Below are 14020 nucleotides of genomic sequence, written 5' to 3'. Positions count from 1 at the left end.
TACACAGAATATTGTGGACTTCACAGCTAATGGGAGTCTGCCAAAATACCTGTATACAGATGTGGTTAGAATTAGACCACCCCGAGGCTCTGCTGGCTGGCCATAGGTGGTTATTGATCTGTTTAGGCAGTCATTTAATGTAAAGATAGCTCATACATGATAGAAAGCGTGTGAGGGGTACACTAGGAAGAGGATCCCCATCCCACCCTAGACTTTCAGTCCCACCCTCTAGCACAGCCACTAGGCTGTGGCCCCAGGGTATATGTGTTTTTCTTTGCTCTTTTTCAGGCCTGAGCATTTCTGTCCTTTATCAAGCCCATCTTTGCATGAAACGTTCCCTTGGTATCTCTAATTTTCTTGAAGAGATCTCTAGTCTTTCCATTCTGTTGTTTTCCTCTATTTCTTTGCATTGATCGCTGAAGAAGGTTTTCTTATCTCTTCTTGCTATTCTTTGGAACTCTGCATTCAGATGCTTATATCTTTCCTTTTCTCCTTTGCTTTTCACCTCTCTTTTTTTCACAGCTATTTGTAAGGCCTCCCCAGACAGCCATTTTGCTTTTTTGCATTTCTTTTCCATGGGGATGGTCTTGATCCCTGTCTCCTGTACAATGTCACGAACCTCATTCCATAGTTCATCAGGCACTCTATCTATCAGATCTAGGCCCTTAAATCTATTTCTCACTTCCACTGTATAATCATAACAGATTTGATTTAGGTCATACCTGAATGGTCTAGCGGTTTTCCCTACTTTCTTCAATTTGAGTCTGAATTTGGTAATAAGGAGTTCATGATCTGAGCCACAGTTAGCTTCTGGTCTTGTTTTTGTTGACTGTATAGAGCTTCTCCATCTTTGACTGCAAAGACATTTCATGCAAAGATGGGCTCAATAAAGGACAGAAATGGTATGGACCTAACAGAAGCAGAAGATATTAAGAAGAGGTGGCAAGAATACATGGAAGAACTGTACAAAAAAGATCTTCACGACCCAGATAATCATGATGATGTGATCACTAATCGAGAGCCAGACACCTTGGAATGTGAAGTCAAGTGGGCCTTAGAAAGCATCACTACGAGCAAAGCTAGTGGTGGTGATGGAATTCCAGTTGAGCTGTTTCAAATCCTGAAAGATGATGCTGTGAAAGTGCTGCACTCAATATGCCAGCAAATTTGGAAAACTCAGCATTGGCCACAGGACTGGAAAAGGTCCGTTTTCATTCCAATCCCAAAGAAAGGCAATGCAAAAGAATGCTCAAACTATTGCACAATTGCACTCATCTCACACGCTAGTAAAGTAATGCTCAAAATTCTCCAAGCCAGGCTTCAGCAATATGTGAGCCGTGAACTCCCTGATGTTCAAGCTGGTTTTAGAAAAGGCAGAGGAACCAGAGATCAAATTGCCAACATCTGCTGGATCATGGAAAAAGCAAGAGAGTCCCAGAAAAACATCTATTTCTGCTTTATTGACTATGCCAAAGCCTTTGACTGTGTGGATCACAATAAACTGTGGAAAATCCTGAAAGAGATGGAAATACCAGACCACCTGACCTGCCTCTTGAGAAATCTGTATGCAGGTCAGGAAGCAACAGTTAGAACTGGACATGGAACAACAGACTGGTTCCAAATAGGAAAAGGAGTAAGTCAAGGCTGTATATTGTCACCCTGCTTATTTAACGTCTGTGCAGAGTACATCGTGAGAAATGCTGGACTGGAAGAAATGCTGGACTGGAATCAAGATTGCCGGGAGAAATATCAATCACCTCAGATATGCAAATGACACCACCCTTATGACAGAAAGTGAAGAGGAACTTAAAAGCCTCTTGGTGAAAGTGAAAGAGGAGAGTGAAAAAGTTGGCTTCAAGCTCAACATTCAGAAAACGAAGATCATGGCATCTGGTCCCATCATTTCATGGCAAATAGATGGGGAAACAGTAGAAACAGTGTCAGACTTTATTTTTTTGGGCTCCAAAATCACTGCCGATGGTGATTGCAGCCATGAAATTAAAAGACACTTACTCCTTGGAAGAAAAGTTATGACCAACCTAGATAGTATATTCAAAAGCAGAGACATTACTTTGCTGACTAAGGTCCGTCTAGTCAAGGCTATGGTTTTTCCTGTGGTCATGTATGGATGTGAGAGTTGGACTGTGAAGAAGGCTGAGTGGCGAAGAATTGATGCGTTTGAACTGTGGTGTTGGAGAAGACTCTTGAGACTCCCTTGGACTGCAAGGAGATCCAACCAGTCCATTCTGAAGGAGATCAACCCTGGGATTTCCTTGGAAGGAATGATGCTAAAGCTGAAGCTCCAGTACTTTGGCCACCTCATGCGAAGAGTTGACTCATTGGAAAAACTCTGATGCTGGGAGGGATTGGGGGCAGGAGGAGAAGGGGACGACCAAGGATGAGATGGCTGGATGGCATCACCGACTCGATGGACATGAGTCTGAGTGAACTCCGGGAGTTGGTGATGGACAGGGAGGCCTGGTGTGCTGCGATTCATGGGGTCGCAAAGAGTCGGACACGACTGAGCGACTGAACTGAACTGAACTGAACTGAGGCCTGAGCATTGAGACCCTGAGGCCACCACCCCTCTCACAGCCCCCTTGGGAGCCCATGGTGAGCCAGAGAATGAAGAGAACAAATTGGAAGGAAAACCGGACTCTTTGGCAGGAGCTCAGAACAGCTTTGAGCCCAAATTGCTTAAGGCTGGACTGCAGGCTGGAGAAGGCAATGGCACCCCACTCCAGTACTCTTGCCTGGAAAATCCCATTGGTGGAGGAGCCTGGTAGGCTGCAGTCCATGAGGTTGCTAAGAGTCGGACACGACTGAGCGACTTCATTTTCACTTTTCACTTTCATGCATTGGAGAAGGAAATGGCAACCCACTCCATTGTTCTTGTCTGGAGAATTCCAGGGACGGATGAGCCTGGTGGGCTGCCGCCTATAGGGTCGCACAGAGTTGGACACGACTGAGGTGACTTAGCAGCAGCAGGACTGCGGGCAGAGGAGTCCAGTGCTGCCCTGGGCTGGGACTGGCCAGAGGAGTGTCCCAGGGGCCATGACGGACAAGAAGCTAAGGGGTGGGTTGCCCAACAAACAGAGACCCTTGGGTGAGCCCTCAGCGTGTGCCAAGACCCTCCCCCTAAACCTTAAGGGGCCATGTTCATGCCCAGAGGGAAAAGTCAAGGAGCCCTTAGGAGAAGAGATGGCAAGTCAGAGACTGCTGGCCAGGAAGGGAGCCTGGGAACTCTTGGGCCAGTAGGCCTCAGACACTGCCCGTGGAGCTCCAGCTAACAGTGCTGGGTCCAGCCCAGGGGTTCTGACCTGCTGGTCCATGATGGGGCCCTGACCACTGGTCTTTTTCAGGAACTCCCTAGTCAATTCAAATTGCAGCCGGGGTTGACAACCTGCTCTGGACACTGTCAATATGCAGATAGCACCGCCGACAATAGCATGTCCACAGCAGACATCACCCTCATCACTTCAAGAAGGCAGCTCCTTCTAGCAGCCCTAGTAGGTTCAGTTGGGGTCTCTGTATCTGAGCCTTCCACACCTGAGAACACAACCAACTGTTGAATGTGGACCCCATGGATCCGGAGGGTCTGCTGTGCCGTGCCATTTTATACTTGCAGGGGCTTGAGCATCTGCAAGGGAGGTGGGGTCCTGAAACCAGTGCTCCGTGGACACCAAGGAACGAGGGACAGCTGTATTGAGGAACCCAAGGCTTTGAAAGGTTATCGGGCTTCCTTCACCTTAAAGAGCTAATAGTGGAGCAGGAACCCAAACCCTTATCAGTCTAACACCAAATCCTTTGCTCTCCAACTGTCTCTACCCTAAGGAAATGCTCTCTGCCACCACCACCCGCCCCCTGCCCCGTGCCCACCCTCTGCCCAGCAGGCGGCAGCCAGGGAAACTGGCTGGAGTTTCTTCCAGCTCATGGGCATCTCATTGTGTTCTGAGCTGTTAGTTTACTCTGTGCTTCCAGGGAAGTTCAGTTGCCACGGGGCTTGCTCCCCAAGGAGTTAGCAGGTGAGCTGCCATGGAGGAGATGCTTTCCGGGGGCCACCCACCTACACCGGCAGTTTTAGGTCAGTGAAGCCCCTCATCTCCCTCCAACAGCTGGGTGTGAAGACAGGATTTCCTCCCATCAGAGGCCCATTCTGAAAGCTGGGTTGTGATGAGAATGTGTCACCCCAGTGGCCCGTGGACAGGGTTTCCTCTTTCTCAAGCACATCTGCTCCTTCAGAGCCTCAGGGGAGAGGCAGGGAGCCTCAGGGCCTGGGGCCAGCAGACCTGGTTTCTCTAACCTTCAGAAGGTTCTCGACCTCTGTGAACCTCGGTACTTTCCTCTATAATGGGAGGTCATTGTTCTGATTTATTAAGCACTTGTGCCAGACCGTGTTCCAGACTGTCCATGAATTATCTCGTTTCATCTCACGTTTCCTCTGATGTGAGCACTATAACCCTTACCATCAAATGGGCCTCTAGGTAAATCCATCTCACCCGATGTTCTGAGGGTTAAATCAGTTATAGACCGTAAGCGCATAAACCAGTACCTAGCACCTAGATCACCATCCCAAAGATCAAACCATTTGTTGCAGGATCAGATGGTAAATAATCTGTCTGCAATGCAGGAGAACCCAGGCTTGATTCCTAGGTCAGGAAGATCCCCTGGAGAAGGAAAGGGGAACCCACTCCAGCATTCTTGCCTAGAGAATCCCATGGACAGAGGAGCCTGGTAAGCTCCATGGGGAGGAACAAAGGGTGATGCTCCCCAGCATAGCCAGGGCCACTTCCTGGGATGTTTCCAGAGCCTCAAGTGGCCCAGCAAGAGCCCTTCGGCTAAAACCACACGACCTTGGATTTGCTGACCACACATGGGTCTGGAGAAACACAGAGTTCAGTGAGTTCCAAAGCAAATCCAGGGATACAGTCAAGCCAAGCAGAGAACCCGGGGCTGGGTAAATTCTCAGGGACATCTGGGTATGACCTGCAGCCCCGAGGGCCCCCTTAACAAGGCCAGCACTGTGTCCAGAAAGGAAATCCTATTGAGGGCTCTCATAGCTGCTTTCTCTGTGGGGAGAGATACAGATCGCCTCTGTTGCCAGGCAAACACATTCCCATGGCAGGGTAAAAAAAGGAAAGTTAATTCAGGCCTGGGTGGGAGCAGCGGAGATGGGGAAGCCTGAGAACAAGGAGGGGTTGCTGGGCAGAGCACCCACTGTGAGCCAGGTGCTCTTCTGTGCCCCTTCCCTGAATTATTCCACTCAATCGGTCCTGGAAGTGCTGCAGGATGGCTGAGTTCTTTCAGTTTTGCAGGTGAGCAAATGGAGATGGAGACTGCCCCCATTCAGGGCCAAATACAAATATTCAGAGGCCCAAAGAGCACAGAAGGTTTGGGTGTCTCCCTGACTTGCCATCCAATGTAAAAGAAATAAAACGGATATAAGGAAGACAAATGCAATTCCGGTTTTCCCCATGAGGACTATTTTTCCTAAGCAAACTGTTTCCTAACATCATCTCCCTCAGTTTTCAGCAACGTGCTTGCCTGGCAATCTAAGCATGTGGCTTGTTTTACTGGCACCTGAGCACTCAGGGTGAGGTGTAGCCAAGAATCAACCTAGTCTGCTTCTGGGGCCTCTGCTTCTGCAACAGTGGGGCCAACCCTCCCTGCGGTTGGGACAGCACCCAGGGCGGGGAACAGAGGGACAGGGGCTACCAGCAATGTTGCCCAAGGCCGTGGCTGGGCTGGACCTGATGCCTCAGCTCAGTTAGGGAATGTGCCTTGATGGGTGGCTGCTTCACTGCAGATATGATTTGGACAAGTCCCTCCAGAGACCACTGCCTCAGTTTCCCCAGTTTTTATAAAGTGGGGCTAATCCTGGGTTTCTTACTAGCTCGGGGGGCAGAGTGAAGGTTTTGCAAAGACACACATGAGTTTTGGAAAAGCAATGGCTACACCAGACATGGGCTCACATTGGCACAGATAATAATTAGAGAAAACACATGTCTGTAAGTACCCAGTGCATTTCTACCTGGACGGACTCCAAACCCAGGGTTCTCGGACCTTCGTGAAAATCCACATAGCTCTTAATTTGCATATCTTGAGGTTGACACTAAAGGCACACATCACTTTCTGCCGGTGGTACAGGTATTTGGGTTAGGTTAGTTAGTGTTAGTTGCTCAGTTGTGTCCAACTCTTTTTGACCCCATGGACTGTAGTCCACCAGGCTCCCCTTTCTATGGAATTCTCCAGGCAAGATTATCGGAGTGGGTTGCCATTCCCTTCTCCAGGGGATCTTCCTGACCCAGGGATCAAACCCAGGTCTCCTGCATTACAGGCAGATTCTTTATCATCTGAGCCACCAAGGAACCCTATTTGCATTATATGTCTCTATCTTTGGTCTCTCTAAACCTTGTGTAATTCAGCTTTAAAATGGGGTCAAGACAATACTACTTGTCTGGTTGGCCTCACAGGGTTTCAGGGAGACTGTAAATCACCCCAAGGACACAAAGCGAGGTAAGAGATGGGTGACTCAATGGCTGAGTTGAGGTCTGAGTCAGCTCTTTGCTTTACGGAGTGGTCACCACTGTCCCTGGCACACAGAAACCTCTACCAGGGGACAAAGTGACCCGAGCGCAAAGGAGACCAGTAGCCAGACCAGTAGCCAGACCTTCTACTAGCCTTGCCTTGCCTAACTGCCCCTGACACAGGCTGGCCTAAATAACCCTATGAGGTAGTTGCCATTATTTGCATGTTAGTGATAAGGACACTGAGGTTCAGAAAGCTTAGATCCTTCCTAACAAGGTCTCCTGGCTGGAATGGGTGGAGCCTGGGTTCTGCTGAGCTTCCCATGTTCTTTCTATGGCTGCATTCTCCTGTCAGTGGGAGTGGGATGAGCCCTTCCCCAGAGGTCCTTCTCCCAGTCCTGTTTCTCCCTGATGACCTCCACACCTGACTCTCAGTTCAGTCCCGTTCAGACACTCAGTCGTGTCCGACTCTTTGCGACCCCATGGACTGTAGCACGCCAGGCTTCCCTGTCCATCACCAACACCCGGAGCTCACTAGAACTCACGTCCATCAAGTTGGTGATGCCATCCAACCATCTCATCCTCTGTCATCCCCTTCTCCTCCTGCCTTCAATCTTTCCCAGTATCAGGGTCTTTTCCAATGAGTGAGTTCTTCACAAAGTTTGGAGCTTCAGCTTCAGCAGCAGTCCTTCCAATGAATATTCAGGACTGATTTCCTTTAGGATTGACTTGTTTGACCTCCTTGCAATCCAATGGACTCTTAAGAGTCTTCTCCAACACCATAGTTCAAAGGCATCAATTCTTCAGTGCTCAGTTTCTTTATAGTCCAACTCTCACATCCATACATGGAAAAACCATAGCTTTGACTAGATGGATCTTTGTTGGCAAAGTGATGTCTCTGCTTTTTAATATGCTGTCTAGGTTGGTCATAGCTTTTCTTCCAAGGAGCAAGCATCTTTTAATTTCATGCCTGCAGTCACCACCTGCAGTGATTTTGGAGCCCAAGAAAATAAAGCCTGTCACTATTTCCATTGTTTCCCCATCTATTTGCCATGAAGTGATGGGACCGGATGCCATGATCTTCATTTTTTGAATGTTGAGTTTTAAGCCAACTTTTTCACTCTCCTTTATCACTTTCATCAAGAAGCTCTTTAGTTCTTCTTCACTTTCTGCCATAAGGGTGGTGTCATCTGCATATCTGAGGTTATTGATATTTCTCCCAGCAATCTTGGTTCCAGCTTGTGCCTGACTCTCAAGACAGATCTTAAGCCAGACATCAGGAGGTAGACCAAAGCTCTGCCCTCTGCTCCCTTGAGTAACACTCAGGCCTTACAAGAGGCAGGCAGATGTCCACCTAGTCCCACTTATGGACTAGCAGATCAGAGCCCTGACAGGAAAAGGATCTCCATGGACCTCAGATGGGTGACAGGAGTGAGGAGCGGCCGGGGCTGTGGCTAGCGGGATGGCCTGGCAGAGGACAGTGGCTCTACTGGAATGGAAAGGGGCCCCTTCACTAGCCCTTCAGCTTATTAGAGAATCATCCTTTCTGGGGGTGATGCTGCTGTGAGGCCTAGGCAGCAGAGAAGCCAGAGAGGTGGTGAGAGAGAGTACAACCACAGGCAAATGCTGAGTCACCTTTACACGAGGATGCAAAGAGCCCCCTGAAAAAGGGGGAGGTCAAAAGGACCAGCTGAGTAGGCACCCGGCCCCCTCCCCACCATGTGCCCGTTCATACTGTAGAGGCTCAGTCATGTTATAGAAGGGCCGGGAGATGCTTAAGACCAGCTGAGCTCTCCCTATGGAGACCCAGGCCACTCAGCTCCAGCAGCCCCAAGCCCCACACCCAAAGCCCCAGGCCCTCTACTACAGCGTGGCCACAGGCCAGTGAGGCCCTCTTTGAGGCCTTGGGATCCTGGACCTTATAGCCCCTGGGGCAACCAGCCATTCATCTCTGTGACCAGGGGGCCAAACGGTGCAAAGGAGGAGGGACTTGAGATTGCAGGCCAGAGGGAGGAAGAATGAAGAGAGAAAAACAGCAGAGGCAGGAGAGGCTGCCAGGCCAGAAGGACACAGAGCTACTGTACTAGGAAGAGGCAGCCTGTGTTGGAGGAAGCAGCCACCCGGCCAATTTATTGTTTATTTTATTACCCTGGGTTGCTGGGCCTTAGGCCAGTGAAGTTGTTTCAGGCAGAGATCATAGCACATTAATTAGTTATTAGAAGAATGTCCTTTTCTGCATGTTCTTCCTGAGACAAGAAATAGACCCTGAGGCAAGGAAATGTAACTGAAAGGAGATGGACACTAGGAGACAGAAGGCCAAGGGCCAGGGGATGAAGAGGCAAGTTTTTATTCCCAAGGGAAGGGCCCCTCTTAGGTTCAGGCTGGAATACAAGATGTGAATGGCCGCACTTAAGGCAAGAAGCGGGGAAGGGAGAGGCTGCAGCTGTGAAGGCAGGCTGGATTCTGCACCCAGGTGCTCCTAGCCGCCCCAAGTGGAACCTTCTCTGCTTTGGGGAGGGGGTGTGGTATCAACTGGCTCTTTTGAAAAGCAACTTAAAAATGTGACTCTTACTACCAAGATTAAGAAGTCAGAAAAAATTAAACAAACAAACCAAAACTCTGTACAACCTTTGGCCTAGTGATTTCACTTCTGGGAATCTCTGAGAAAACAGCCTAATATGTGGAAAAGTATTATGCACAGAGACAGTCAGATTGATCCTACAATAATAGCACAAAATAAAATTAGAAACAACTTCAAATATTCAAAAGAAGTAGATTGGTTAATTGAATAACTGCATATACATACAGTGAGATATCATGCGGCTCTTAAAAATAATGCTTACAGAGATTTAAAAATTTACTCGGGAAATGTTCATGCTATAAGTGAAATAAATCCACATACAAAATTACATTATGGCATGATTTCAACTGTGTTATAAAATAGCTGAAAATACTGGAAACACATAATATGTATTATATACACATATACATATATTATATACATACATCATATATATGTGCTAAATTGCTTCAATTGTATCTGACTCTTTGCCACCCCACGGACTGTAGCCCACCAGGCTCCTCTGTCCATGGGGATTTCCCAGTCAAGAATAGTGGAGTGGGTTGCTATGTCCTCCTCCAGGGGATCTTCCCCAACCAGGGATCAAACCCGAGTCTCTTATGTCTCCTGCATTGGCAGGGCAATGGACATGAGTTTGAGTAAGCTCCAGGAGTTGATGATGTACAGGGAAGCCAGGCGTGCTGCAGTCCATGGGGTTGCAAAGAGTTGGACATGACTGAGCAACTGAACTGAACTGAACTGAACTATATATAAAATATTTAAAATGGTTTCCCCTGAGTTGTAGGATGATGATGGGGCATTTTTTCATCTTCCTCAAATTTACTCTTGTCTGCATTTTCCAATTAAAAAAAAAAATTACTGTTCAGTGGATTTAATGAGAAGAAAGGAAAATATGTAATTTGGTTTTGGAGGCCTTCCCTGTGCTGCCACCCCTCCTCCCCTGCTGGGATCCTCTCTCTCAAAGGGAGACAGCTTTTGATGCACGAGCTAAATTCGGTTACTGACATGAGTGGGGAGGGTGAACGCTTGTACTCAGCGGATAAGAAAGAGGAGGGCTCTGCCTCTCCCAGCCTTCCTGTCTCCCTCAGATAAGGAGTAATCTATAGCAATTCGGCTCTGCCACCTTCTTAGACCCAGTTAACAGCCAGCATGACTCAGGCAAAGCCAGGAGAGTGTCTCAGACTAGAGGCACTTAAACACGTCTGCTGTTCTGGGATCTTGCCCTCGGGGATGTTGGCTTCTCCCCACCTCCCCTCCCATTCTGCAAATGTCTACTGGGAGCTCCTGTAGCAGAGACCCCCGAGCAAGGCCCCAGGGAGCTAGGCAGTAAGTGCTGGTGCCACAGGAAGGAGATGTTCTAAACAACCTACAAAGAATTATAACCAAGGTGTGGCCAGAGGGCTGGGGAAGGCCACGTGATGGGCAGGAGCCATCTGTAAATGGCCTGTGCTTCCCATGGGGCCAGGTGGAAGATGCATGTTACAAAGCACAGAACCAGGAGGCTCTGAAGTATCTTTGGCTGCAATGGGCGTTTAACAAAAAAAGGGAGATGGATTAGATCAGGGGTTTTTGCCCTAAGGTCCAAGGCTTGGACTCCCAAAATTATATGTAAATTTGGGATGGAGGGACTTTTTTGTAAAGATGGGTTCACAGACTTTTTGAAAAGTTAAGAAGCAATGAATTAGATTCTTTGCAAGGGTCCTTGCAGGTAGGACCCTTTGCAAGGGTCCTAACAATATAAGACCTCCAAAAGCCAACAATCCCCCTGGGTACCCAACTTCAGAAATCACTCAGCCTCTCAAGCTGAGTGACTCCAAGGATGTCCACCCCACAAGGAAAAACTCAGCTGATGTCCCGTTCAGACATGTCATGTTAATATGGTGTGTGCCCTGCTCCCAGAAGGCTTGTGTTAAAAGCTCAGCACTAGGGAAGATTTGAATCTAGAAAATCAGGAACTAGACTGTGAACTTTTCTGCTCTCCTCACCAAACAAAGCACAGTGCTTTGCATGTTGCAGGTCAATGAATGGAAACAAGAGCATCCCTGCTTTGAAACCTTCCATAGGAGATGAGCACCATTGACTCTGCGGGGGCAGAGGGGAACTGAATCCATCACCACTTTCTATGAGCCTGACTCTCAACAAGGAGGGCCACTCAACACAGAGCACCCTCAACAGCTTTCAGGCCTGTGAATGTGTGAATGAGACCAAGGAAGATGGCCTGGCCTTGAAGGCTATGTGGCCTGAGGGCTGGAGAGAAGCCTGTCTTCTAAAGATACGAAAGGTCCTTATCGCTCTGGTGGACAATAAGTGTGAAGGCCGGGTGGACAGCTGACTTCTTGAGGATCCCTACAGCCCGAGGATTCTGTAATTCAAGGGGATGGATGACTCACCCTCAAAGTTATAGGCATTGAGCCAACCATCTCCTCCCATGCATCTAGGACCACATCCCAGGTCAGCCTCCCATCCTGTTATATGGTTTGGACAATTCATTTAACCTCTCTATGCCTCAGTTATCTTGCCTGCCAAGTCAAGGAGCTGGATGAGACCGTGGCCAATATTCTGTCCACCTCCAAAAGACTTTAATATGATTACTGAGCCGCGAAGATCAACAGGAAACAAAATAGCATTCTGCCTCTAGACACTGCTTGTCTCCAGTCACCGAGAGATATTTGTAAAGAGCTCTGATTGGAAAAGGAAATTGATGAAAGAAGGACAAGTGGGCTCCCTGGCCCACCTCCTCAGCTGCAACTGTAAAGCCCCCATGTGAGTGACTGAAGCTTTTATAAGGCAAGGGAACTGGTCCTGACCATCAAGCACATGTCCCTACAAGGAGATGGTGTCAGACACCCCCACCAGCCTAAGGTATTGTGACCAGGATACATCTCACTTGTGCCTCGTGGGTTTCAGTTTCACCATCCATAAAATGGGTAGCATAGGGATGGCTCTGAACTTTACACTTTATGGGCTGAGTGCAGTGGAGAGGTGCTAGGTAGGATGGAGCAAGGGACCATCCAATGAAATTATAGGGTAAGTTTTGGACAACCCCCATACAAGGATTTCTTCAGAGATTTCAAGTGGACTTATCTCTTGTCCCCAGGAGGGACATCGGGAGTGAGCAGAGGGTCTAGCGCTGGGCAGCTGGATGGGCTGCTGGGGTACCCTGGCTGGCTCACCTGATGAAGGTGGTCTTCCCAGTGGAGTACTGGCCCACCAGCAGCACCATGGGCTTGTTGTCGAAATCGGCATCCTCCAGGGCAGGAGAGTGAAACTCATGGAAGCGATAGTGCTCTTCCAGGGGCAGCAGCTTGGTCCTGTAGAGTTTCTTGAGCCCATCGCTCACGGTCTGGAAGACCTCGGGGTCCTTCCTCCGGCGGTCGTCGGAGCGCAGCCAGCTGAACATCGCGGCCACCACTCGCCTGCTCGCCCCCGGTGCGCAGTCCCAGCAGGAGGGCTTGGAGTCGGCGACCCCGGGTCCTTGGGGAAGGTGTCCCGCGGGGAGGGCCCGCAGCCTCACCGGAGCGCCGGGCTCAGCCGCACCATGGCCAGGACGCAGGGCTCGGGGGTCCCCGGGTCGACGGCGTGGGACCGCGAACGCGCTCTTCCTCTGCTCCTGGGACCAAGCCCAGCCCTGGCTTCATCCAGCAACCAAGGCCGGAGAGAGGAGAAATATCTAGGTTGGGCGGGAGAGCTGCGATCTTGGGAAAAAAGTCAAACCTGCAATTAAAATGTCAGATGCCGGGTTCCCCGGTCTCCCCCAGCTCTCTCCCACTTTGGCTCGAGTGCAGTTAAAGGATGCTTCGAATCTGTTCCCGCCCGCCCCGGAGGCTCAGAGGAGGCGGCGGCGCTGCTCAGCCCGCGGACAGCTCAGCATCTGCAGCCGCAGCCCGCAGCCCCAGGCGCGGGTTTAAATGCCAGCCGTGCAGGAAGCCGGCTCGCGGAGGAAGTCCCCGAGTACTGGCAAGGCTGGCGCTGCCCTGCGGCCCCGGCGGGGAGAAGCTGAGCAGGGCGCCGCCATGTTTGTGGGCAGTGGCCCCACTGGGGACCCGCGACCGCTCGCTGCATGGGAAGGGAGGGATGCTGAGCTCTGTGGGAACGCTCTGGTATTTCATTCCCGGCCTCTGGAGGTTTAATTTGGGAACAGCGCCCTCTCAGGGACAGCTGCGAAGACAGAGTTGATCTGCTTCACACTCTCCCTACTCTTAAATATAGGCTTCCCTTTAGTTACTGAGTTCAGTTCCTTAGGATGACAGGTTCTCTATTGTTAGGTAATATTTTTCCTGGCGCATGGAAGGAAGAGTCCAATATTAGCTTGCCCCAAATGACCAACACTATCACTACCCAAACTTTTTGCTTGGTCTAGGTGAAGTTAAACTATTCTCATTCATTCATTTGTTCATTCCTTCCAATAAAATCGAACAAAATAAGCAAAACGTCCACAAGTATTAAGCCAGTATTACGGCACGATTTTGGTGACTGTGGTTACAAATTTGATCACCAAAATAAGCACATAGAGTCTCTCTTTTCCAGGAACTCCAGCCAGGCCGGGTTTTAAGAGGAGATAGGAACAGAAGGCCTGGGTGCATAGCGGGAGGAGGCATCCGCATCCTTTTTGTCTGGATAATTTGAGGAAGGTGTCACAGAAAGCCTGACTGTGAGCTGGATCTTAAATGATGAACCCATAGAGAAGAAGGGGGACATTCCAGGCTGAGTAAAGGGCACTTGCAAAGGTAGGGGAACATGGAAGAACTTGGTGGGGTGAAGGCAGAGTCAACAGTTTGCTACCAAGAGTATGGAATTCAGGAGGATGGGAGGGAGTGACTGAGGCCAGGCAGAAAATGTTTTACAGAAACAGGAATCACAGAAGGAATAAGGAATCAATAATAACGTTATTATTAATCATGGTTAACATGGA

At 49.4% G+C, this 14020-nt stretch overlaps 1 protein-coding gene across 1 annotated transcript in view; it reads right to left on the bottom strand.

Moving 5' to 3' along the window:
- The window catches only part of EHD3 (EH domain containing 3), a 30310-nt gene extending 17335 nt beyond the window's left edge, over window positions 1-12975 (bottom strand). Inside the window, exon 1 of the mRNA XM_068989089.1 lies at window positions 12282-12975. Within this exon, the coding sequence (XP_068845190.1) occupies window positions 12282-12508 (227 nt within the window). The 5' untranslated portion in view covers window positions 12509-12975. The remainder of the gene's footprint in view (window positions 1-12281) is intronic.
- Window positions 12976-14020: the final 1045 nt, after the last annotated feature.

This window comes from Capricornis sumatraensis, chromosome 1, assembly GCF_032405125.1.
Source record: "Capricornis sumatraensis isolate serow.1 chromosome 1, serow.2, whole genome shotgun sequence".
Taxonomy (NCBI): Eukaryota; Metazoa; Chordata; class Mammalia; order Artiodactyla; family Bovidae; genus Capricornis; species Capricornis sumatraensis.
This window is presented reverse-complemented; position numbering and strand designations above follow the sequence as displayed.